At 37.2% G+C, this 27,646-nt stretch overlaps 1 protein-coding gene across 1 annotated transcript; it reads left to right on the top strand.

The window, feature by feature from the left end:
• The first annotated feature begins 248 nt into the window (after positions 1–248).
• Positions 249–26,530, top strand: TMA16 (translation machinery associated 16 homolog). The gene is made up of 7 exons (XM_008976127.6): positions 249–733; positions 12,994–13,106; positions 18,810–18,847; positions 20,058–20,142; positions 21,297–21,445; positions 23,417–23,459; positions 25,315–26,530. The coding sequence occupies exons 1-7, from the start codon at positions 731–733 to the stop codon at positions 25,493–25,495; spliced, it is 612 nt and encodes a 203-aa protein (XP_008974375.2). The 5' UTR covers positions 249–730; the 3' UTR covers positions 25,496–26,530.
• The last annotated feature ends 1,116 nt before the right edge of the window (positions 26,531–27,646 follow it).

The raw sequence follows: 27,646 nt of genomic DNA on the forward strand, positions 1-27,646 counted from the left end.
AATCGCTTGAACCCGGGAGGAAGAAAGAAAGAAAGAAACAGGGAATGAGGGAAGGAGGGAAAGAGGGAAAGAAGAAAAGAAAGGAAAGAGAAGAGGGGAGGGGCAGGGCAGGGCAGGGCAGGGCAAAAAAAGACTCAATGCAGGAAAGGACTTGCCCAAGGTAATCTAGTACGTGGAAAAGCGGAAGGCAGGAGCCTGTGCCGCGCAAGAGCTCCGGGGAGCCAACACCGAGCGGCCCTTTTGAGAGGGTCCCAGCCCCTGAGATGCGGGTGCCCGCAAGAGGGAACCTCTTGTCTGAAGAGGTTGCTGCGCTCTGGAGTCGTGCTCTGGGACAGATGGGCAAGCTCCGCTCTTGGGGCCGGAATGCGACGGGCCGGGAGCGTGTAGCGTCTCCACCCGGGCTCCAATCCCCAGCCTCGCACTCAGCACCAGGCAGAGTTCAGCCTCCCGCCGCAAGCTCCCTTCCGCCGCTCCCGGCGAGCACGCAGGTCTGGCTGTTCGTTGGGCTAGGGCTTAAAAGCCCAACACGGGCGAAAAAGACGCGGTCTCAGTTAACGGGGACGCTTTAGAGAAACGCACTCGCCTCTCCTGTTCCGGTTGGGTCGGCGCCGGCTTCTCAGGCGCCACGTGGGATTCGGCCCGGGTGCTCTTGTGAGCTTCTGCTCCTGCGGTTGGTGAGATTACCTGGGTCTAGAGTGCGGAGCTGCTCCGTGGCCACGAGGACGTCACCATGGTGGGCCCCCTCCTGCTCCCCCGAACCGCTCGGTTGGTTCCCCGGAAGGCTCTTGTTGAGCAGGCAGAGAGGGAGGGTGCGGTTTCGGGAACCTAGGAGAGGGGAAGATGCAAAGTGTTTATTTTCAGGGAGTGTGCGGGGTGCGGGGCGAAGCCTCTGGGAGGCGAGTCCCAGGCCCAACGCCTGGACCTTAGAGTTCCGCGTCCGAGTGCTGAAGTGCTCACATGTCGCCTTGCTCCTCTTTGCCTTGTGCCTAACTTCTCGCTAGTCACTGCTTCCTGGGGGGAAACCCGGCACCTTTCCATTGTAACGCATCGAGGAGTTTGGCAAAACTTCTGAGATCGCTGGCCCTACACACCTCTGCCTCTCTGGCCTAGGTAGACTCAGTATGGGCTTAGTCGCCTCTTCCTCGGCGTCCGTTCACCTCTCGTTAGTGCCCTGAATCCTGCCGTTACGCCCCCATTCCCTCCAGGGCACTGAAGCAGTTTTGTTGTTTTTATTAAAAACTGAGTAGATACAAAAGAGTGTTACTAAAGCACATTTCAAGTGTAAAGATTAGCAGTTTCAGGAAGTCTCGTTTACCCATTATGTAGTTTTAAGAAATAAAACATAGCCTTTGAAAGCCCTGTGTTACCTTCTTTGAACGCCCTGTGTTACCTTCTTTTTGAACCTATAACTTTCAGGAAACCTTAAGAAGCAAACATCTAAGTTTTGTATTTATAATTTCACTACTTTTCTTTATAGTTACTACACATATTTGTATTCTGAAACAATATGTTGTTTCTTCTTGCCTATTTTTTACGTAATCGTTGTGTTTTTGAGAGTAATTCTTGCATAGAAACATGCTTTATACATTTTTTCAATTAATTTTTAATAAAAGCAAAAAATTTTAAAAGTTTATAATCTGGTCAAAAGTTATGATATTGTGTCCACAATGTGGCCTCTTTGTTTCTTTTCATTTTTTTCTCTTTTCATTGTATACCATTTTTGTCTTACAGTCTGGTTCTTTCGTTGTTTCGCGAGTTTTTTGTGCTTTATTTTGATCCACCGCTGACGCATATTTTGTACTTTAGATTGTACGCATTTGTGTAAATTCAGTGTTTGCTTGTCACTTTGCTTGTGGGATTTCCAACTCTTTATAGTGTTAGTTTTTTTCCCCTTTTCAGAGTGGAATATGAAAGCAATTACATCTCATTGTGTTTGAGTGATTGGGGAGATAGATTGGTATTTGACTGTAGTTGTCCTTGACTATCAGAGCTTCACTTCTTATCAGGCTGTATAGTAGAAGTATGTTGCTTTGGCATAGAAGTCAAAAGAGTGGCATATGAACCTGTTTTCATTGGCTCATTTCTGGCTCTGTCGTTTTTTTTTTGATACAACCTCATTAGTGGTTTTGCTGCATCCTCTTTCAGTACAGCTCAGAATGTGGTCCCAAAGGACAGAGTTGGGCACCTGTCTTTCCCTGTGTTGCCATCTTGGCAAAATTAGTTAACCTCCCATCTGTTTAATTGGGATAACAATAGTACCTACCTCATAGAGTTGTGGAAATTAAATGTAAAGTGCTTAGTCTAGTGCCTGGCACTTAGTAAATGTTATCGTTATTAACTTTAGTTATATAAATAAATAGTAACAGTGTACAGCTTATAGTTGTTCATCCTTGTTACTTTGCTCATTAATGTTCTCTTATTGTAAATCTTTGCTGGAGCTCAGCAAGTTCATATCTTTATATCAAAATTTAGTTTACCTGTTATATATAAATAATCTTTTCAAATTAATCCATTCCACTCAACACTTCTTTATGCTGCATTAAAAGGTTTTTAGTGTTTATTATTTTTTATTTTTTTTTGAGACGGTGTTTCGCTCTTGTTGCCCAGGGTGGAGTCCAGTGGCATGATCGCGGCTCATTGCAACCTCCGCCTCCTGGATTCAAGTGATTCTCCTGCCTCAGCCTCCCGAGTAGCTGGGGTTACAGGTGCCAGCCACCACACCCAGCTAATTTTTGTATGTTTAGTAGAGACAGGGTTTCACCACATTGGCCAGGCTGGTCTCGAACTCCTGACCTCAAATGAGACAGGGTTTCACCACACTGGCCAGGCTGGTCTCGAACTCCTGACCTAAAATGATCCACCCGCCTTGGCCTCCCAAAGTGCTGTGATTACAGGTGTGGGCCACCGCGCCCAGCCAGGATTTTAGTATTTTTAAGTATGGCTCATACAATACTACTAGGCACCCATGGGTATACTCCTTTTTGTATAAACCTGTCATAGAGCTTGTGTGTGCTTCTTTCCCTCCCTAGCTAGACTATATACCGTTGAAAAGTGTGCCATCATCCTCCCTGCATTTATCCATGCACATTACTGTGGGGCATTAGCTGTTACTGACTACCTTAATGGTAGAGATTGTGTGTTTTGGGGACTACATCTATAAATGTGAGCTACAACAACAAATCAGCTTAATAAATCTCATAGAGATTATCTGTTAGTGAAAACTTGCTCCTGAAAGTTAGTAAAACTAAAGAAAAACATTAATGGAAATCTACCTAGTATACCAATCTTTTTGAGACAATATTACTTGTACATGGTTTAAAACACTAAAAAATGGTTGCTCATAAAAATTGTATTAGTTTCTTATTAACTGCCATAGTAAAGTGATATGCATTTAGTGGCTTAAAGCAACACATTCATTTCCTGAAACCTCTGGAGGTCAGAAGTTCAAAAATGAGTCTTAACTGAGATAAAATTAAGGTGTTTGTCAGGGCTGTCTTTCTTTAAGGGGCTCTAATGAATTTTTCCGTTTCTAGAGGTCATCTCCATTCTTTGGCTCCTTCCGTCTTCAAATCCAGCAGCACGGCATCTTTAAATTTTCCTCCAGAGAAGGTTACATTTTCTCTGACAGTGATCCTCCTGCCTTCCTCCTACATGGACCTTTAGGATTATGTTGGGCCCACCTGGATAATTTTCCCCATCTCAAGATCTTAATCACATCTGCAAATCCTTTTTGTCATATATGGTAATATATTCCCAGGTTCTGGAGGAATCAGGGCGTGGATATCTTTTGGTTGGAGGAGGGCAGAGCATTATTGCGTCTGCCACAAAAAGACTTTTTCCAGCTCTCTTGCCTAATGCCCTGGTTCACTTGAGAAACAGCCACTGTTAACAGTTTCTTAGCTATCGATTCAGATACTTTATATGTATGTACCAGCATATATGTATGTTCCCTAACCTCTCTTTTTACATAAATGGTATACTGGACACCTTAGTCCCTTTGCTTTTTTGTCTTACCTGATCTTATAGATCTATGTAAGTACATATAGATCCACTTCTTGCTTTTTAAACAGTGAATATTCCATTGTTTGCTTCTGTAACTTACTTAACCCGATCTGTGATAGACCTTTAAATTGTTTACATTCTTTTGCTACCACAGACATTGCAATACTGCTGCATTGATTATTTATCCCCCCTTTGGTACACGTGTAAATATGTCTGTAGAATAAATTAATAGAAATAGAATTTCTTGGCTAAAAGTTTTTTTTTTTTTTTGAGACAGAGTCTTGCTCTGTCACCCAGGCTGGAGTGCAGTGGCGTGATCTCGGCTCACTGCAAGCTCCGCCTCCCGGGTTCACGCCATTCTCCTGCCTCAGCCTCCCGAGTAGCTGGGACTACAGGTGCCCGCCACCACGCCCGGCTAATTTTTTGTATTTTTAGTAGAGACGGGGTTTCACCGTGTTAGCTGGGATGGTCTCGATCTCCTGATCTCATGATCCGCCCGCCTCGGCCTCCCAAAGTGCTGGGATTACAGGCATGAGCCACTGTGCCCGGCCGGTTAAAAGATTTTTGACCAAGAAATTCTATTTCAATTTTTATCTTGATGGTTACTATCTTTATTTTTATTTTATTTTATTAAAAAACTTTTTTTAGAGATGGAGTCTCACTCTGTCACCTAGCCTGGCATGTAGTGGCACACTCATAGCTAGCTCGCTGCAGCCTCAAACTCGGGCTGACGCCTCTGTCTCCCCAGTAGCCAAGATTACAGAGGTACACAGCCTCTCCTGGCTAATTTTTTAGATTTTTTTGTAGAGACAGGGTCTCACTATGTTGTCCAGGCTGGTCTCGAACTTCTGGCTTCAAATGATCTACTCACTTTTGCCTCTCAAAAGTGTTGAGATAGTGGGCATAAGCCACTGTGTTTAGCCCTGATGGGTACTATCAAATTGCCTTCCAGAAGACTGTACTGGCTTGCACCCCCTTGAACTATGAGATTACTAATACACCCACACCCCCACTAATGCAATGTGAATAATTTTTTATCTTTGTTAATATTACACATTAATAATTCTATTTCATTGAAGTTTTTGTTTTTAAAGTTTTTCCAGCTTTTAAATAACACTTGTTTTTAGTCTTCCTGTGATTTGTATATATCTTTTGCTGATCTTTTTCATATTAATCTTAAAATAACTTAAGATAATTAGCTCTTTTGTTTGTGTTGCAAGTTTTTTGTAGTTTGTTTTTAGCTTGGTTTATGTTTTGAAGTTCAGACTTTTAAGTTTTTATGTATATTTGTTATTTTAAATCTTATGAATTTTATATAATGTTTAGAAAGACCTTTCTCTGAGACTCCTCTACAAAAAAATAAGAAAATCTTTTCTTCTGAGATCTGTGTGGTTTCATTTTTTATGCTTAAATGTGATCTATGAGGAACTTAATTTAGAATACAGAGTGATATACCAAATTTTTAAAAGATTCCTATGCTTTTTATATTTGTCCCTTGGTATCAAGGGATATGAGTTCAGGACACACTCGAATACCTAAATCCATGGATGCTCAGGTCCCTTATATAAAATGGTGTAGTTTTTGCATGTAGCCTGTGCATATTCTCCTGTATACTTTAAGTCATACTTAACCATACCTATTACAATGTAAACGCTGTATAGTGATTATATTGTTTTTTAAATTTTTATTATTTTTATTGTTATATTATTATTTTTTATTTATTTTTCTGAATATTTTCTGTCCTCTGTTGGTTGAATACCCAGATGTGATGCCTGGAGGGCCAACTGAATTTATTTATATTTTTTGAGTGCTTGAAATATTTAATGCTAATCTAAAACTTGAACACACAGCAAATGTTACAAATAAATAAGTAGCTCAGCTAAGCCTTTGTGACCTAAAGGATGAATTATTATGAAATGTTATTTTTTGTCTTACTTTGTTACATAATATACACTTTAAGGAATTTTCTTTTTTGTGCGTGTGTGACATCTGCTTTATGTTCAGCACTTGAAACCTAGGCTTGCTAAGTAGTGACTATTTTCTAAATCACTACTGAATCTAATCCAAAAGTACATTTGGAGATCCCAAAACTGACTTATGAAGGCTTATAAATGAAATATCCTAATTTAAATACTTAAGAAACGTATAGTTTATTTATCCATTCTTTTTTTTTTTTTTTTTTTTTTTTTGAGTAGGAGTCTTGCTCTGTCACCCAGGCTGGAGTATGGTGGTGCTATCTCAGCTCACTGCAACCTCTGCCTCCAAGGTTCAAGCAATTCTCCGGTCTCAGCCTCCCAAATAGCTGGGATTATAAGCGTGCACCACCACGCCTGGCTAATTTTTGTATTTTTAGTAGAGACGGGATTTCACCATGTTGGCCAGGCTGGTCTTGAACTCTTGACGTCAAGCAGTCTGCCTGCCTCAGCTTCCCAAAGTGCTGGGGTTACAGGCTTGAGCCACTGTGTCCGGCCCCATTATTTATTACTTGATAAGGGTTTTTGAAAGCTGTATGTCTGTTGGGGTGGTCATGGTGGTTGGTGAATTGACTCAAACAAGACAGTGCCTTCTTTCTTGCTGTATAACTTTGTCAGTGAAAAAGAATGCCTCTGACAGGGACTGGCACAGAGTTTTTGTTCATCTAAGTGTATAGGTAATCTATTCACCTGCTCCTTTTCAGGGCCAGGCCAACAAGAAAATCTGTTTCTCCCAGGAGCAATTAATTTAGGTAGAAATACAGTAAACCTGTCAAACTGATTTAGCTACAATCTTGTTTTTCACTTCTTATAAAAGACCCAGGAATGAGAAGGATAAACATGAATTTGTGCTAGAATTCCAGGGCTGTATGCCTGTACTATGTTTTAGAAAAGATAGAAGGCAAGTACTATTGTATTTAAGTTGGAAAAACTGATCTATTTTGTGTGTGACCTGGCAAAAGTTTTTCAAAATGCTTTTGTTTCAAAGTTTTATTCAGTCAGAAGGAAATTTTAAATGAGGTAAACATTTTTATTTTTATTGTAGAATTGTATCACTAAAATTGATCAGGCCAGTCACTTTTATTTCTTTATTGCCTCCCATCTGAATATTCTTGGGAGACTATGCTTACTGTTATCTCTGGAAAGAACTAGTCCTTCCTTCATAGTTATATCTTTGTTTCATTATGATCCCAAATATGATATTCTGGTCTTTGATAGAAGTCTCACTTAGTGACATATTAATTTCCTGTGTTATTATTCTGGGTAGACCTAAATGGGGTTGCATGTGAGATGAGTTTAAACCACACTACTTCTTTCTTAGTACGTTTATTGTCTACTTTTACAGGAGTAAAAACAATTATAATGTGTGACCTCTTCTCTTTAAACTCTTCTTTCAAACTTTGGTTAGGCCATTCTGACTGAAGTTAAAGAGAGTTAAAACCAGTCTGTTTATGTGTCTCTTTCTATAGCTTATTTTAATGCTTCTCTTTTCATTTGCTATTTAGGTTTGCTAGTTCTCATCATTTTGCAATTAAAAAGTACCAGTATGCAAGGCAATCATTTTTCAAATTGTTGATTTTAGATGTTGTTTCGTTGCAAAGAGTGTTTGATTATCTGTATCCAGAGATATACAGTGATGCAAGTGTTTGTTGATATTGGATCAAAATCTGTACTTAACATTATTATTTCATATTCTCTCTTTTGTTCTGGGAGCAAGGAGGATATTTTGATTTGATTTTCTGATTTAAACATTAACTTCCATATTAATTAGGTGGTAGGCTTATTTTGTAGCCTGGAAATTGAGAAATGTTTAGTAAATTTCTTGATTTTTAGATCTCAGGTTACTTTCTCAGGGAGGCCTTTCCTTACTCCCCAAAGTGAGTCAGGACCCTATGCTTTTGATCCATTTTCTAGCCAGCACTTACTAAGTTAGCTATTCCTGAGAAAACTAGATTGTAAACTCCATGAAGGCAAGTTCATGTCAGTTTTTGATCTGGAAGCCTCAGTGCTTATCCTAGTACATGGTATATTTAGTGTGTGCTCAGTAATTAAAAAAAATATATATTATGAGGTTGCGGTGTAAAGAGTGGCAGTAGAGAATCTGGGAGAAGTTTATTCTGACTAGACGTTAGTAGGTAAGTTTGGAATAACATAAGTTGAGCTAGATATTAGAATCTAAAATGAAGATAAAGTCTGCATTAGAGAATTATTAAGATATTCTTTTAATGTTAAGGAAAGCACTATCATGAGCTATTTTATAAATTATTTTTATATTTGATACCTCACACTATTTTAAAGAACATACTTAATATTTTTAATTCATAGTAGCCCATTGTACAGTACAAAGTGGATGCTCAGTAAATGCTCACTCAGGGCAGCATCCCACTTTCTTTACTTCTCTCAAACTGTGATTTGCAACCTCAGGACATATTTGCAGTCTCAAATGAGCTGCTATTAAGGAAATAACACACAAATGTACAATTAATGCTGGGCAGTGCAGTACATTATTAGGTGCTAAATGGTAAATGCTACCAAGAGGGAAAGGCTACTGAGATATGAAATTATTCTTGGATCCCGTCAAGGAGCAGTTGAACTTGACCTTTAAGTGGTCTTCGAAGATTGGGTGGGGTTTAGAAAGGCTTATGTATGGAACCATTAAAGTCTTCTTGGAAGCGCTAATTAATTATTTGTCATTGACACCTGTCATTGCATCATATTTATCTGTTAAGGAAGGAAGATGCACTAGGGCTCACAGGTGCATTTCAATACTATCTTTGCAGTGAAGATTCACTGCAAAAAAAAGTGTAGATTTGCTTAGTCCATCCCATTTCGATCATGTCACTGGTGTAAAATTGGTACATCATTTACTGTAATTTACAGTCATTCACGGCATAATGACATTTTGGTCATCAGAGGGCCACATATATGATGATGGTCCCATAAGATTATAATACCATATTTTCACTTTACCTTTTCTATGTTTAGACATGTTTAGATACACAAATACTTACCTTTGTGTTACAGTTGCCTACAGTATTCAGTACAGTAACATCCTGGACAGGTTTAAAGCCTAGGAGCAATCGGCTATGCCATAGAGCCTGTGTGTATAGTAGGCTATACCATCCAGGTTTGTGTAAGTACACTTTATATTTGCATAAAAAGGAAATCCCCTAATGACTCATTTCCCAGAAAGTATCCCTGTTAAGTGAGGCATGCCTGTATTTTTATGTTTAAGGGTATTATGATGTTTACAGTATTGCACTCTAAGCTTTCTCAGTTGTAGGCATGGGTTTGGTCTTACACTTTAAAAAAAAATGTATTTACATACACTTTGTGGACCTCAAGTGTGTTTGCTGAAATGATCACTCCTTTATATCTCTTGTTTCACTGAGTAGTCTAAATGGCACTTCTGTCTCTAGTTGAGCCTAGACTGCGGCTCAACTTGATGGTCTTTTAGGCAAAGTTCCTTTTTGTTACTTATGATTTTAACTGGAATATTTAAAGCATATTGCCCCTAAAATAACTCTATTATGTCGTTTTGAATAAACTATGTGTTTTTTTGTTACTTCTAGTTATGAATCCAAAGAATAGACTTTCAGACTGAATTTTTTGAAATAGTCACTAAAGAGTGCAGGGAAGAGATACTTTTAATGCAGGTTTTCTAACCGGACTATTTCTGTGGTGCCAGAGTCTTTTCATAGGCATAGATATTCAAAATGGTCTGTTAGTTATTTTACGATAGAGTTTTACTTTAGTTTTTCCCTGTTGAAACATTTTTTCCAAATTTTAATGTATTGAAAAATATGAAAGTGTTTTGAAATATAGTAAATTTTATTGTACATATATCTGTGTCTCACTATATATTCATATCCTGCCTTGAGGCAACCTTTTCATGAAGAAATTATTATAAGGAATCATAACTTACAGTTGAGTCAAAAAATAAGTTAATTTCTTTGTACCTTCTTTGTACTAAGTCTTGAAGGTTCTTTAGCCAAGATCGTATAAAGCTATGAGGACGTTTTTATATTCAAGGGGTATCAAACTTCTTTTCCCTAAAGAAAGTTTTTGAGTCTTTAAAGGACATTTTTTGTAGTTTTGAACGTTTTGCTGGAACTTCATGGCTATGTATTTTCAGTTTTAGCAGCTTCAGAGACTTTATATTTTCTTCCTTGGGATTTTTGTGAATTTTAAAAATATTTTTAAGCATTTTTTAATAATGATATGTGGGATCAGATCTCTTTTCACAGGGTGCATCTTTGCTTTCGTTTTTTGGTCATGCATTAGTCATTTATTCCTGTGTAACAAGATATCCTAAAATTTGATGGCTTAAACCAATATTTATGATCTCTCCTTTTCTTTGGGTCAGGAATCAGGCATGGCTTACTGGGCTCCTCTCCCTCAAGGTTTCTCACAAGGTTGCAGTGAAAGTATTACTTGGGGGTGTGATTTCAAGGCACAGCTGCGGAGAGTCTACTTCTTTTTGTTGTTTTTGTTTTGTTTTGAGGCAGAGTCTGACCCTGTTGCCCAGGCTAGAGTGCAGTGGTGCCATCTGTGCTCGCTGCAGTCTCCACCTCCCTAGTTCAAGCTATCCTCCCACCTCAGCCTCTTGAATAGATGGGATTACAGGCATGTGTCACCACACCCAGCACATTTTTATATTTTTAGTAGAGATGGAGTTTTGCTATGTTGGCCAGGCTGGACTTGAACTCCAGGCCACAAGTGATTCCACCTGCCTCAGCCTCCCAGAGTGCTGGGATTACAGGCATGAGCCACCATGCTTGGCTGAGGATCTGCCTCTAAGCTTGCTGTTGGTAGGATTGTTAAGCTGGTTCTTGGTAGGATTCAGCTCCTCGTGGACTGTTGAACTGCAGGCCTCACTTCTTCACTAGCTGTTGTCTGGAGGCCTCCCTCAGTTATTTGTCATGTGGCCCCTCCATATGGCAGCTCACTACATGACAGCTGGTTTCCATGAGAGGGAGAAAGATGGAAGCCAGAGTTCTTTGATAACCTAATCTCAGAATTGGCATTTCATTGCTTTTGCTAAATGCTCTTCATTAAAAGTGAGTCAGTAGGTCCAGCCCACATTCAAAAGGAGGGGATTCCATAAGGGCATGAGGATCAGGAGGTGGGGTTTATTGGGTCCATCTTAGAGGCAGCCTGCCAAATGTCCTGAAAGTTTTTACTTGATTCATGTTTGCTAGGTACTTTAATCTCAAAAATTCCTCATTACACCTGCCTTTCTCCTCTGCACTTGCCATGTGAGCAGAGAGATACATAAAAGAGTACATATACTCTTATATGATGGTTCTACATATTTTCCTATACCTGTAACCAACTTCCAGTGATACCCTAAGATTCAGATGTGGATATATCTTCTCAGGTTTATCAGAAAGCGAGCAGAGCACTCAATGAGTGTTGAAAGAATGAATATATTTGTGAACGAGGAATTTGTGGTTATTTTAAATAGTTCTGCCTAGTTTTACAAAGGAAGTAATTTTGAACTGCATCTTATCAAAGGGCAAGTAAAGTATTTTGCAGGCAGAGGTAATAACAAGTGCAGTCTCAAGAAGTTATGAAATAGCTTGGTATGTTCTGGAATGGTGAGAAGTTCAGTAAGAATGGCATGAAGAATCTTTTATAGAGGAGCATGGGAAATAATGGTGGAGAAGCAGGTTGGGGCTAGATTGTTTCTGTGCTAAAGACTTGGGACCTAACTGTGAGCTAGTAGAGCGCTTTAAGCAGGGGAGAGGGACTTTACTATATTAGTGTTTTATGAAGACAAGCTCTGTAGCTTTGCCGAAGAAAGGACTAGTGGGGAGAATCGAAAGACTATCCTGATTATGAAAGATTCTGAGGACTGAATTAAGCAATTGACAATAATTTTGAAGAAGAGTGTAAAGCCACTTGGCCTTTTTCTGGAATAGGTATGTTGGAGACTGCCAGCTGTCCCCTAATGTATTCTTTCTGTTTTTCTATATGAATGGATCTTTTTCTCACAGAATAAGGATTATATTTACTACTCTCCCTTATGTAACACTGTGAATAAATTTTGGTCAGTGGGATGTGAGCAAAAGGATCTGCAACTTCCCAGGTCATGCTCTTAAAAAAAGGGGATGTACCTTCAGATTTTTCTTTTCCTACTTCATACTGGCTTGAGTGTAGACCTGGTATTAGGCTGTCTTGAACTAGATAGGAGGTATAGCCTGAGGCTAGTAGACAAAAAAATGGAAGGATCCTGGATCCCTAAGGGCTTTGTGGAACAGAACCTTCAGCTCCTACTTTTAACAATAAAGAACCAAACTTAATCTGGGTTATGCCATTATTTGGGGTTTTTATTACAGAGAGCCAAATATGATTCCTAAATCATTATAGGTGAGGTAAGATACAGGATTATGTAGGAATAAAAGAAACCTGAGATGTCTAGTTTGGAGGACCTAATGAATTGTGATCTGATTAACTGGCATAAGGCTTCAGTGGGAAAATGATACATTTTTCCTTTTGGATATACTAATTTTGAGATGGCTTCTATTATTTTCTCTATTCCTAATTTGTACAGGCAATGAGCCCAGCTTTGATTCTGCATGATTCATTGCCCGCTTTGTTCCATGTGAAACATCTACAATCAAGCCCCTACTAATAATCCAAGTCCCTTCTGACCCCTTAATTTTCTTAACTGTAACAAATTTCTGGCTGTGAGTCTCCTCACTATCTGTAGTCCCTGTATCTTCTTTGAAGATAGAACATGTTGTTGAAGAGCTGAGTTTATTGACTCCTTCTGTGCCTTTCTTCTGTCATTGGAGAGCACCTCTGAATATATCATTTCTGTCATTACCATGGCAACAGATTATTAGAATTATTTAATGAGTCTGGCTTATCTCCTGATTTTTCTTGTAATATTTTTGGCTTACTGTATTTCTGTCATATTACTGTTTTTAAAATTTATTTGTAAAGAATATTTTTGGGACTGAAGGCATTTACATATCTGACTATATGTGTCATGTGTTTTCATACATTTTAGCCCAAAGCACCAAAGGGAAAAAGTGCAGGACGGGAAAAAAAAGTCATCCATCCATATAGTAGAAAAGCAGCTCAAATTACGAGAGAGGCCCACAAACAAGAAAAAAAGGAAAAGTAAGTATCTTTTCATCATTTGTATTACTCGTTGGTAAAAAGCCCCTTTATACTTTTATCTTTCAAACATATGTCCTTTCACAGTATTGTCTCCCTTTCATAAATATTTATTGAGTGTGTTCTGTATGCAGAGGGTGAAACTGAACAAGGACTCTACTCTTTTAGAGCTTACCTAAAACACATAAGTAATTTACATAGCAGTAGGTGATGAGTGCCATGAAAAATTTAAAAAGTTATGGGATGGAGAGTGAGGGAGAAGTTGTTTTACGTGGGATAGTCATGGAAGCCTTCTCTGAAGAAGTTACATTTGAACAGAGAGTTGAAAAATGTGAGGTCTGTATATAAGGCATATAGGTTAAAGTGCCCATGAGACATGTAAGAGAAGATATGGAATGGATAGTTAGATATGTTGAGTCTAGTGTTCAGAGAATAGGTTAGGGGTATTGACACAAATCTGGGAGCGATCAGCATCCATGTGGGATTTCAAGCCGTGAGACTGGATAGGATCAGTTCACCTAAGGAGTAACTGTTGACAGGAAAGAGAAGAGAGCCAATTACTGAGTCCAGTGGCCCTCTACCATTTAGAGGTTAGGAAAAGAAGGAGCATTCCACAAGTGAGACTGAGAAGGAGGAGAAAGAAGGCTGTTTCAAAGATTCCTTAAAATGAAGTGAAGTTCAAATAAAAATCATCGTTTTGACTATTTTAGAATACCCTTGCCATTTTCATGAATGTTAGATACATTTGCATACTAGATAATGGAAACCAGTATATTTTTAAATGTTGATTCTTTGCTTAAAATAAGCTTTATATAGTAAAGGTTAGCTGTTTCACAGTGATTTGGCTAGAAGGAAATAAGTGTTGTGATAGCAGAGTCAAATTTTCTTTATTTTCTGCGGGGTAGTTTTCTATCTTTTCAACGTAAAGATTTACTGTGATGATAGCAGTTTTGCTTTAGCACAGTAGTTTTCAAACTTCAGCTATTTGTGCATCACTTTTATGATTTTTGCTGTATCTTTTTAATATGGTTTATTAGTACTGTGATTTTGCAGTTTCTGCTCTCATATATATCAGTATTTTGCAAACCTAAGTACATGAAATACATCTGTAGAGCTTATTAAAACTGTTTGTTCCAACCCCTAGAATTTTCTATTCTGAAGGTTTGGGTTTCTGGCTTAAGGGTTTCTACTTCCAACAAGTCTCCAGGTAATGCTGGTGCTGTTGCTGCTGGTTTAGGGACCACACTATGAGAATCACTGACCTATACTATTATTTATTTTCCCTTAAGTACCATTTTTTAAAAAGGAGATATTTTTTCTCTCTTAAAATCAAATAGATACTATTACCTGCCGTAAATGGTCTGAGGCTGAGACATAACTTTTGTATACGTTTGGTGAAAAGATCTGGTGAAGGTTGGAAGACTGGTAAAATAAACCCACACTTTTGTCCTTAATGTAAAGTGAAAGGATCAAAAGAAAATGGAGGAAGGGGAAGCAACTTGCTTACCATTTTATTAAAGATTGTTTAATTCTGTGTCTATGAACTGCTTACCTTACATATAGTACCAGTGGTATAATGTGCAATATTTTAGCAAGTGACTGCTTTAGAATATGATTAAGTACTTGGTTCACTGTCATTGTGACCGTGAGCCTACAATGTTTGTATTTTGTCAGGTATATTCAGCATGTTGTGTATTAATTTACAGAATTAGCGTTATAGAAAAATTATGGAAGAATAAAACAGAACAACATGCTAATCTGATATGTATATATTGTCCTAAGAAAATTCTGTTTATTGGCCAAGACTTTTATTTTAGTAATGCAAAGTAGAAAGCACTTAATTTTTCTGCTTAGACAATGTTCTAAATAGATTGGATTTTTTCCCTTTTTAAAATTTATTTGCAAAAAGTCACTCTCTTAGTAGTCATGGTTCTAGAACCAAATATACAATTTTAATAGTACTTAACATTATTTTATGTTATGAAATCATAGGCTTAGGCCACTATAGATGTCAGTTTTTTGAGTAGCAGCATCAGTAACCACGAGTCATACTTAACTTTAAATGGGAATGTGGTCACAAAAGGCACGTTGAAACGCTGCTGATTCCCTGCCCCATTTCAAAAGATGATTGGTGACAAGATACCCAGATGGTTGGGACAACTTTAAGCAAGGTGATTGAAGAAGGTACCAACAGGACAACTTGAACTTGGGTACCTGTGGCTTCTTAGAAATGAATAGCAGTTACCAGATGTTGTTTTAGTAACTGTTGCTGCATAAGAAATTCTGCTACAATTTAGCAGCTTAAAACAAACACAGTTTCTGGATCAGGTAGGAATCCCATTGCCACTTAACTGGGTGTTTCTGACCCAGCATCTTTCACAAGCCTGCAGCTAAGCTGTTGTCTGGGACTGCATTCATCTCAGAGCTTGCTAGGGAGAATTTCTGCTTCCAAGCTTCCTCACATGGCTGCTGGCAGACCTCAGAAAAGATACTGTAGGAGTGGATAACAATGCTAGAGTAAAAGTTCAAGCATATTCTTTATTTTCAACTTTTGAAAAGCTCTGATTTAGGACTGTATGACAGGAACTAGGATGGTTTGAAGACTAGCACATTCCCGACAATGAACAATTTACAAGCAGCAAGTGGCTCTTTGATAGGATGTGATTTTTGTTTTATGATTTCACAGTATAGCAACATTTTGGCAAATAATTCTAGATAGCAAATGAAAATGACTCCTAATGGAAGATTAACAAAGGAAACTAAGCATGATGGGTAAGAATCTCAGAAACAACTACCTTTGAGAATTAATCTTATTGATTCTCTTTAAAACTCATGTTTACATATTGTTTTAAGAATTTTTTCATATTTACATGCAAGTACTGTTTTAAATAATTCTCAAATCTCTCTACTTTTCTTCATTCCAGCTGATACCACTGTAAGTTCAGGTTCCCACTGAGTCCATTCAGAATTATTGCAACTTGACTTCTAACTAGATTCTTCCCTCCAGCCTTATTTAAAAGGAACAAATTCCCCTCAGAGCCATTCTCCAACTTTTTATGAAGTGTTCTTTGTTTTTTAAAATCAACTTTGGGGTATAATTAATATATAATAAAGTGAACACATTTTAAGTGTAGTTTTTGGGTTTTGACAATTGTATACATTGGTGTAGCCACCCTGATCAGTATGTAGTATACAATTTCATCTTCCTAGAAAATTCCCTTGTGTATCTTCCCAGTCAGTCCTCACCCTCTACCCCTAGCCTCAGGCAGCCACTAATTTGCTCTTTATTTTGATAGGTGAGATTTATCTTTCTAATGTTTAATATAAATGGGATCATGCTGTATGTGGTTTTTTGTGCCAGCGTCTTTCACGTAGCATAATGTTTGAGAGACTTATCCATGTCATTTTATGTATTAGTTGTTCTTTCCTTTTGTTGGGAATATTATTCCATCCTCAGGCAATTTATTTATATCCATTCACTGGATATGCACCTTGCTTATCCATTCACTGTCTATGTTCGTTTGGATATATCTTCATTTTTGGCTGTTATCAGAGGTCGGCAAGCTAAGGCATTAGCCACCTGTTATTATGAAAAGTTTTGTTGGAAAACATCAATGCTGGTTCCTTTTGTGTTTTCTATAGCTGCATTCATGCTGCAGTGGCAGAGCTGAGTAATTGTTACAGGTACACGGCCCCCAAAGCCTAAAATGTGACTACTTGACCATTGAAGAAAATATTTGTCAACCTCTGCTGTTAGGAATAAAGTTCATTCCTGTAAAACATTCATGTACAGGTGTTTGTGTGGACGTATGTTTTCATTTTTCTTTTACTTCCTAGAGCTATAATTGTTGGGTAGATGTTTGAGTTTATAAGAAATTCAGTTTATAAGACGTTAGGTTAACACACTTAAGATGTTTGCTTAAGTAAATGAGAATTTGGGTATATAAGAATTGCTGGATCATTTGGTGTATATTTAAGTATATATGAAATTACCTTTCTCAAAGTGATAGTACCATTTTACATTTTCACCACCAGAGTATGAGAGTTCTATTTGCTGTATATCCTCTCTGACATGTTATGTTGTCAGGGTTTTTTTTTTCTCTTTAATTTTAGCCAATCTAGTAGGTGTATAGTGGTATTTCAGTGTGGTTTTAATTTTCATTTCTTGATGACTAATGATGTTGAGCATCTTTTTAGGTTCTTTTGGTCATTTGTGTTTTCTTGATGGAGAATCTGTCCGAATCTTTTGCCTTTTTGGTACTGGGTTAATCTGTTGTTAAGTAGTAAGGACTGTTTATATATTCTAGATACAAGTCCTTTGTTATTTGTGTTATGAATATTTTCTCCTATTCTGTAACTTAAAAATTTTATATAAAGAAGGTTTTGGCCTGGTATGGTGGCTCATCCTTGTAATCCCAGTGCTTTGGGAGGCCAAGGTGAGAGGACCGCTTGAGGCCAGGAGTTTGAGACGAGCCTGGGTGACACAGTGAGACTCTGTCTCTACAAAAATAAAAGTAAAAAAAAAAAAAAAAAGTAGCCAGGCATGGTGGTATGTAACAGTAGTCCTAACTACATGGGAGGCTGAGGCAGGATGGTTGCTTGAGCCCAGGAGTTTGAGGCTGTGGTGAGCAATGACGGCACTACTGCAGTCCTGCCCGAGCTACACAGTGAGGCCCTGTCTCTAAAAATAATAATAATAATAATAATAATAATAATAATAATAATAATAACAAAAGATTTCATTTTATTTCTCCAGTTTTCTAGTTGTGTAAAATGGGAGGATAAATCTGGTTTGCTTACTTCTTTGTGGATAAAAGCCATGTATACTTCCTGCTTTATACAAAGCCTTCTCCTATGGCTAAGATTTTTCTTTTACCATTCCCGTAGTCCCTATCTTTTTTTTTTTTTTTTAATCCTGAATAACTTCTCTGCATGTTCAGGTCTCAGCTTAAAATTTACTTCTCTGGAAAACCTTCCCAAATCCTAAAACATATGGTAGGTGCTTTTTAAATATGCTTTTATAGCTCTGTATGCTTCTCCATGTTTTTATTGCCCTTAGATTTTAAGGTTTTTCAGGACAGGGACAGTGAATTTTTTTTGTTCATGGCTGTATTCTTTGGGGCTATCAGAAACTAAAGTCTGGCAAAGACTTGGTATCCAGAGGTCTCCTGAATGAGTAAGTGTTTAGAATATCAGTAATAGGAGGCATGTATTACCTATACACTTTCTGAGCATAGATGAAATTTTTGTTTGTTATAATTCTTTTCAAATTCATTGAAAGTAACCATTCTGTTTTGTTCTTATTGAAATTTAAAAGATGACAGTAGTGCATTTTGATCTTGGTGGCAGCACTCAGTCTTCCAGAAGGTTTGCATTACTCTTGTGCTCAAGTATTCTGCATATTACAGAACCCATCTGAATGTTCACAATTCAGAAAAGCTTTCAGTTATGTTTTCAAAACTGGTTTGTTCTATAGGCTTCCTTTAGACATTGAGGTGCTTAAAGGAAGTTTCTGATAAAATTCTAGTGATTCAAAAGAGAAGCATAGTATTTAATGTTTCTGTTAACAAAATTATTCTCAAATTTGTAAAAGAATGACCTTTTAATTAGAGTTCTTTAGGCAGTTTTTCTTTTCGTTGTTATTGTCAGAGTTTTAAAACTTGCTTTGGAAATTTTCTAACACATATATTTACCTTTCCTTCAAAGATTGAAGAATGAAAAGGCCTTGCGTCTCAACCTTGTTGGTAAGTGGGTTTACTTATTTGAAACTCTGGCTAGAGTATAGGGCATTTCTGCCCTATACTTGTTTTTCTTTTTACTCTTTTAGTGAAATACTGTTTTTATCAAAGTGAATTTGATCAGACTTGATCTAAACAAAGCAAATCAATCATTAAACTTTTGGAATAAACAGTGTTAATGAGTTCTAGCTCAGTTTTCCAGAAACTGTTAGTTTATATTTATCTACCTACCTACCTGTCTACACATAACATTCATATCCATCTGTCCATCTATCTGATGTTTAACTCTACCTCCCTAACCATTAGAATTATGAAGGATTATGGCCTAGGTAGAAACAACAATTCATATTTATTTAATGATGTGGACATACACATCTTCAGTTTGTATCTCAGTGTCATGTCACTGTTTTTTTGGTCAGATTTATTGCTAATAATTTTTTACTCACAAGTCTGAGATTTAAATACTGACTGTTAGGCTCTTTTATTAAAATTAAAGGTATTTGAACTCCCATCAATGCTTCATCAGGTAATAGAATAGTATTTTTAAATGGGATCTCAGTGTACAGGGCCAGGTGATTTTTTTTGATCTGTAATCTTGAGAAATCTAACTGAAAGTGACCCTGACAGGTTTACTCACAAGGGTGAATTTTGTTGGCTCTTTGGTAATATATATCAATTACTCTACACAGTACCTGGCAGCTCTCATATGCTTAATGTATTTGCTAACTTTGGGGCCCTGGACAGGTCATTTAACATCTCTCATCTACAAATGGGGGTAATAATAGTACTAATTCTCATGGGATTATAAAGCTATTTACATAATGCCTACAGCTTATTAAATACTCAGCAAATATCATTCTCATCATTAATGGAGTTTTCATTTTATTATTTTTGACAAGCTGTCCTTTGCTTTTAAATACTTAGAAGTTCAAGCTCGACTAAATAATCATTTTCCTTTTTTGCATCCATATTGGATAAGAAATATATACAGAAGAGCATCCCTCCCACTCCTCTTTCTTCTCTAAATTAAAATCTGACAGTTTAATTTGTGACAGACTGGTTTAATTAGCTTTGAGCCCACACAAGGCTTTATGTTTAACATTGACATAAATTTTGGTTCTGTTTTAAACACGTTAATGTTGAAAATGATAATGAATATTTACTTGCTTAAATGATGACTTGTGGGGTAAACTGTCTTGGTACTTGTTGTTTATAGGTGAAAAACTGCAATGGTTTCAAAATCATCTTGATCCCCAAAAAAAGAGATATTCAAAGAAGGATGCTTGTGAACTAATTGAAAGGTAAACACTGGGCATATTATGAGCAAAGGGTCAGAAAAGGGAATTGTCCAGCCTGGTTCTTTAAGACACAGAGCTCTGTTAACGGATTTGCAGAAGAGCAAATGGGCTTTGTTATCAGGAAGACTGTTTGCTGGCTTAGTCACTATAGGAGGTTTGTAACCTATTTGGGTCTCAGAGTGGTAGTTAGGCCACTTTCTTGGGATCAGGATGGGCTTCCTGGAGAAGTGTCATCTAAACTGGCAGCTGAAAGGTGGGGGTTAGCAGATCGAGGCAAGGTAGTTTGAAAAACCCCTAGCAAGAAAGAAGAATATTTAAAATGCCCAGAAGTGAGAATGAAGATAACGTATTTAGTGATCTGCCAGACATTTAATATGACTAAAATAAGTTCAAGGGGGGAACTGTGGCAGGTACAATAAGTGATAGCTAGCTCATGAAAGACCTCAGATGTCAGTCTAAAAGTTGGGACCTTATCCAAGGACATTAGGAACCACAGGAGGCTTTTACAGCAAGCAACTGAAATGATCATACTTAACATTAGAAGGGACACATTGAGAATGAAGAAAACAAACTAAGAGGTTCATGACTCTGGTCAGGAAACCGTTGAAAGGTTGCTGTAACAATCCAGGCCAGAAATGATGGTGGCCTCAGCTTGGCTCATAGCCTGATAAAGAAGTGAAAGATTCCAAAGAAATTAAGAAGGTAGAAGTCGCAGTGTTCAGTGAAAACTTAGGTGTGGAATAAAAGGGATAGAGAGCAGTCAAGGAAGCCATCAGATTCCTCGTCTGGACAACTATTTCCTGAGATAGGGAACCCAAGAGATGGAGGGGGTTTGGCGGGGGGTAGGTGGGGACAGGGTGATGACAAGTTCAGTTTTGATGTGCTAACGGTGAAGCCACTAGGGGACATCCAGATTGAGATGGTGGTTGAATGTGAGGGTCTGCAGTTTGATAGAAGGCTGCGATTTGGTCACTGAAGTTAAAGAAATGGTCGAGTTATCCAGGGAATGGGTAAAAGAGGTTTGAGGACCTGAGGAACTCAGAGAAACATAAACATTTAAAGGCCACATGAAGGCTGGATACTAAGTTTTCCATTAAGTAATGTAAGCCCAATACATAGACTTTGTATGTAACACAAATCATTTTCGTATTTTTCAGGTACTTAAATCGATTCAGCAGTGAGCTGGAGCAGATTGAGTTACATAACAGTATCAGGGACAGGCAGGGGAGGCGGCACTGTTCCCGGGAGACCGTCATCAAGCAGACGATGGAGCGGGAGCGACAGCAGTTTGAGGGATATGGCCTTGGTGTGCTCACTGATTTTTTATTTTCCTTTTATATGACATAGCAGTATCAATTTGTGATTGATTTCAAAGGTTTTATTTTAGATCTTGTTTATTTCATTTGATTTTCTTCCTTTGATGTCTTTTTCTTTGTGAGGGTTTAGAAAAATTTTGGATTCTTTTTTTTTCTCCTACATTCCCAACAAAACTATCAAGTTTGTGACAGTGACGTGACATCATGTCTTTTTTACTGTGATAGTAATACTGATTACTTTCACATTGATCTTGTCAACCCTAACTTGTCTCCAGAACTCCAGATTTGCAGTATCACATATGGATTTCTCAAACTCTCTACTTGCATGTCTTTTGGGCATCTCAGACTTGACATGTCATGAAACAAAGGCCAGCTTTTCTCCTAAAACTTGCTCCTCCTGCAGGTTTCTTATTCCAGTCAGTGGCATTACCACCTGCCCAGTTGCTCAGATCAGAAACTCTACAGTCACTTTCATAGTCCACATCCAACCCGTCAGCAAAGCGTTTAGAATCTGATGACTTTGACTACTACTACTACCATCTCCCACTTCCCTGGTTCAGGCCACTGTCGTCTCACCTGTACTATGGTAATAGCCTCCCAGTTGCTCTCTGTGCCTCCACTCTTTCCCGCTAAAGTCTGTTCAACATGTAGCAGCCAGATGAGTTGGCAGTATTTATCAGAGCACATCCAAAGTAAACCATTTGTTGGTGATACAGCTAGGACTAAAACTCAGATCTGCTGTGCTGCAGTGCTTTTCCCAGAATCAGGGGATGGGTCTGATGAACAGACTCTGATGAGTTTGCAGGTGTCCGTTTCCCTTTGGGGAAATTGTCACCAAATTCTGTTTTGATAAGATTTTGAGAAGACTAGATATAACCATCCCCTCTCCCCTCCTCATGTGGTGTAACTATTTCTGATTCATTAAGATTCCTTTACAAATTTTTTTGTGCTTATTTATACCTTTTAACACCTAGCCCCTCATACTGTTATTCTCTGAAACTATTGAAAAAGTCAATAGACAGTTGTAGCAAACATGCTTATTTTATCTTCTTTATTACTTGATACTAAATTTCATTTAACATTGTATTGAATTGGCCAGATATTTGCAGCAGCCTTCCAGTTTTTGTTGTTCATGCCTCTTGTATTTCACCAATTTAAGTGTATCATGCATATTGGTTTATGATGGAACTTTTGAAATATGGTAAAGAACTACCATATACCTGGTTTTTATTAAAAATGGATTTAAGTTTTATTGAACTTCTTTAAGCAAAATTTTTTTTTTAATTTAAAAAAGTCTTTTTTTCACATTTGGAAAAATGTGATTTTTTTAAACATTAATTCTTGCATTCCTGAGATAAATTCTACCTTGTGAAGGCAGATTATATGTTTGAAAACATTGTACTTTCCATGAAGAAAAAATATACAACCTGGCATGTTATTTTAGTGAATTGACAGTTATACTTTGCCAGGTACCTTTCATTGTTAAAAAAGGACAGGGTTTATTTTGTTAATAGCTTTGATTTTTTTTTTTTTTTTTTCTCCTGCCTCAGCCTCCCGAGTAGCTGGGACTACAGGCGCCCACCACCACACCCGGCTAATTTTTGTATTTTCAGTAGAGACGGGGTTTCACCTTGTTAGCCAGGATGGTCTTGATCTCCTGACCTCCTGATCCGCCTGCCTCAGCCTTCCAAAGTGCTGGGATTACAGGCATGAGCCACCGCGCCTGGCCTAATGGCTTTGTTTTATTTCATGGATTCTATGCTAGAATTTATCATTTAATAGGATTTTTCTTAAGTCATCTTAAACTAACCCCTTTTGCAAATTTTTCATGTTAATTACAGCAATACTTCGAAATCTTGTTTTCTGTTGGATATTCTTGCTAAAAATTATTATTTGTTATACATAAAATTATGTGATTTAGAAAACATTGCCTCATGGAGATAAATTACTTTCTTTTCCAGAGATTCCAGACATTCTAAATGCAAGTAATCTGAAAACATTTAGGTGAGTCTGTCTTGTATTGTTCCCCTGAAGCTGTGTGTAAAGTACCTGACAGGTGAACTTTCTTCCCCTTTGAGTCTAGCCGGTAGAACTAAAAGAAAATCAGATTTCTTTTAACCTTTTCTTTTTTATCTGACCAAGTAAGAATTTTCTGAAGTTGGGCGTACAAACAGTTGATCTGCACCAACGGGATAGTGACCTGGTGTGCTTTTTGTTTTTCAAAATGGTTTAAGATACATTGTTATAGTACCTCAAAGTATGTGATCTCACTATTCCTCCCCAGTTTTATTTTTTTAAAAAAGAAGTAACAGCAACAGACCTGATGGCTCAGAGTCATATCCCCAGGCTGTTCTGTAGCAGCCTCTTTTGCAGAGAAGATGGTTATAGGAATGACTCCAGGGAACAGGTTAAGTCATCAAGACCCGCTTTGTCCAGTGGTTTCTAGTTGTACTCTTTTGTAAACTGGGAAACTACTGAGTAGGATTTCGATTTTTTAGGTTTTTTTTTTCTTTTTTCAACTTTGATTTTAAATTCAGAGGTACATGTGTAGGTTTATTACAAAGGTGTACTGTGTAATGTTGAGGATTGGAGTAAGAATGAATCTACCCAGGTAGTGAGCATAGCACCCAGTACGTGGTGTTTTTAGCTCTTACCCCTTTCCCTCCCCCCGCTTGTATTACCCAGTGTCTATTGTTCCCTTGTTTATGACCTTGTGTACCCAATGTTTAGCTCCTACTTATAAGTGAGAACATGTAGTATTTGGTTTTGTGTTTCTGTGTTAGTTCACTTAGGATAATCTGTAAAAATCCTAGAAGAAAACCTAGTAAATACCCTTCTTGATAGCAGCCTTGACAAAAAATTTATGGCTAAGTCCTCAAGCAATTGCAGTAAAAACAAAGATTGACAAATGGGACCTAATTTCTGCACAGCAGGATAAACTGTCAAGGGAATAAATAGACAACCTATAGAATGGGAGAAAATATTCTCAAATTGTTTTTATTCAACAAAGCCCTAATATCTGGAATCTATAAGAAACAAATGAATCAACAAGCAGTTTTTTAGTTTTTAAACATAGATTTTTATTAATCATTTTGGTCTTAACTAGACCATGTTGAGGGGTCTTATATTTAATGTTAATTGAAATTAGGTAAATTTAAATCCAGTCATTGTCTATACTTTTGAATTCATTGAAACTAAATTAGCTTTAATAGAATTCATCTATCATGTTTAAGGTACAGTTCACTTTTGAGCTTATGTATAGCATGTATTTATAATTTAAGTATGTGGAGTTAAGATTCTTTTTATACCTTAATTTTATTTTGCCTGTAATCTTAAATATATAAATATGCTCTTTATTTCTAAAACAATATATCTTCTACCTCCTCCAAAGCCAGAAACAAGAAAAGAGATGAGTATAGCCTTCTGGTTAAGAGTTCAGTTCCCAAAATAATATTCACATTACTTCTAAAGTAATTAATACAATACTGAGGTTGAAAAACTGAAAATTTTCCATTATAAGAATAACAGTTGATTACTGAAACTTAACTGGGATGTACTTCTGTGTGTGAAAAGGAAAAACTCTTCTGACTGTATTTTGGAGATTTGTCAGGTATGATACAGTTCCTACTTTTGATTGCAATTCTTGATCTGGGTAGCATGAGAGAAGGAGATACTCAGGTTAGAGAGGATGAAAGAATAGAACATCTTTCTAGTAATTTGTGCCTAATATTTTCCTTTAATGCTTTTGAAGTTTTGAATATGTAGGATCCTCAGAGTTTCGAAAATTTACTATCTCCTGTTTTTCCACATTAACTCTTACCAACACTCTGCACTCTTTTTTTTTTTTCCTTTTGTCTAGGGAATGGGACTTTGATCTGAAGAAATTACCAAACATTAAAATGAGAAAAATTTGCGCTAATGATGCAATTCCCAAGACGTGCAAGAGGAAAACTATTATACCTGTAGACCAAGATTTGGGGGAATTGGAACTAAACGATGAATCAAGTGATTCAGATGAGGAAATGACTGCAGTGGCCTAATTGTCTTCACTTGAATTGAAAATAAATAATTTGAGAGCTTCAAATTATATTCATTGATTATGGTACCTAATTGTCAAGATACAAAAATTTGATACTGACATTCTCTTATATGATGAGAGTTTCATTTGCATTTCAAAAATGGTGTTATGATACTTATTTTAAAATGAAGATTGCTTTTCATTTACATTAAGTTGCTAAAATAGATAGACGTGATCTGCAGAAGTTGTTTAGTCTTCATCTGAATTTCAGGCCGGGAGGGAGCAATATAACTAAGGACAAAAAATGTTTTGTTTTTCTTGTGTATTTATGATCATCTAATTTCACGTTTTGTGAAATGGACAGTAAACTGTTTCCTGAAAGATTCCTGTGGGTACTTTTTGAGCTGTGATAATAGCAAAATTGTTTTTCGGTAATAATATCACACTAATGCTTCTTTTAAACATTAAACCTATTTTCCTTTTTTACAGAATAAGGGAAAATGTGATAAGAAGTTTGTATACATTTCTGGATTATAGATTATTATTTATCTTTTGAACCAGAGCTAAATGGTAAAAGAAAAAAAATCAGTGATGATTGTTATGTTGATCTCCCACAATTAATTTATCTTTTGACAAAGGGGATAAAGAGTTTCAGTTTAGCTCCTTTTGATTGTATATTATTTTTTGCTTTTTTATTGTGAAAAGAGATAGGTTTTATTTGTGGAGAGAGAATTGAAGATTAGAGAACCAGTGATTTTAATTATGCTACTTTTTCTTCTAAGAGATAAATTGACATATCATTCAGTATTTTCAGTGTCATGAAAAACATGAATGTTGTACAATTTTCTTCCTCAAAAAACTTTTTAAATGCAAGTATCCTTATTTTTTTTTTAAAAGAGCACAATGTAGGTGTATTTGAGTATTTTCAAGAAAAGAATAAAAACATTAATGCAGTATTAGGTTAACTGGATATCAACTAAGCCTTGTTAACAGTTAAAGTATTATAACTTTTTTTTACTTCCGTAAATTAAAAATAAAATTTATTTCTGCAATTTCATTTCTTACAGTCCTAATTATTATTATTTTTTTTAGTGATGTAACTTATGTTGATTAGTTAGTAATCTGTGTAAAAGTGTGGTTTTAGGATTACATGAGTAGTTAATGTCTGAAAGTTTCCTCCTCTCTCCCTTTTGGCTCGTAGTCTTAAAATGGTTGTAAAAACTGAGTCATAAATTGCATTAAAGAGAATAAGAACTGCTTTATCTGGACTGACACTTAAAAGCCCCTACTGTTAGATGAATAACTTGTGCAAAGTGACAGATTGTCCTCCTTCTTAAACATTTGTTTCTAGTTTCCCATGTGTTGTCAAAGCAAAGATTACAACTAACAAGCTACACTGCCGGGAAACTAGAATAGGTAAGTATTTGCTGAATGAATGCATATAACATTTAGGACCATAATAATCATGTCACTCCTAGTTGGATCAAAGCAGCCTCAGAGATAACTTGTCTTTAGAGTGATGCTTAAGATGTTCTTACTCCTTGCCTGTTGAACATGTTCTTTCTGGGGTGATAACTTGTGCTCCCTTCATCTAGACCACTTTTAAGTCAGTGGCATATTTTTGTAAGACAACGTCTGTAGTTCATGGCCATGGAACAAAGTAAAGGTAACTTATTTTGGTAAACTAGGGACTGGCAAACTTTTTCTTTATAAAAAGCCAGAAAGTAAATATTAATATATTAGGCATTATAGGCCAAATGTAGTTTCTGTTGCATATTCGTGTGCATAAGTGTGTTGTTTGCCGCCCTTTAAAAATATAAAAACCGGCTGGGTGCGGTGGCTCACGCCTCTAATCCCAGCACTTTGGGAGGCTGAGGCAGGTGGATCACTTGAGGTCAGGAGTTCGAGACCAGCCTAGCCAACATGGTGAAACCCCATCTCTACTAAAAACACAAAAATTTGCCGGGTGATTACATGCCTGTAATCCCAGCTACTGGGGTGGCTGAGGCAGGAGAATTGCTTGAACCCAGGAGTCAGAGGCTGCAGTGAGCTGAGATTGTGCCACTGCATTCCAACCTGGGTGACAGAGTGAGACCCTGTCTCAAAAAATAAATAAGTAAAATAATAATATAAAAACCATTCTTAGTTAACGGCCATACAAAATAGGCCAGGG

This window comes from Pan paniscus, chromosome 3 (assembly GCF_029289425.2).
Source record: "Pan paniscus chromosome 3, NHGRI_mPanPan1-v2.0_pri, whole genome shotgun sequence".
NCBI lineage: Eukaryota > Metazoa > Chordata > Mammalia > Primates > Hominidae > Pan > Pan paniscus.

What these genes read in the sequence shown, in the direction of transcription:
- TMA16 (XM_008976127.6), top strand. An exon ending in AAACAAGAAAAAAAGGAAAA is followed by an intron (nt 13,107 to 18,809) that starts GTAAGTATCTTT and finishes TTTCCTTCAAAG; the next exon opens with ATTGAAGAATGAAAAGGCCT. An exon ending in GCTTGTGAACTAATTGAAAG is followed by an intron (nt 20,143 to 21,296) that starts GTAAACACTGGG and finishes CGTATTTTTCAG; the next exon opens with GTACTTAAATCGATTCAGCA.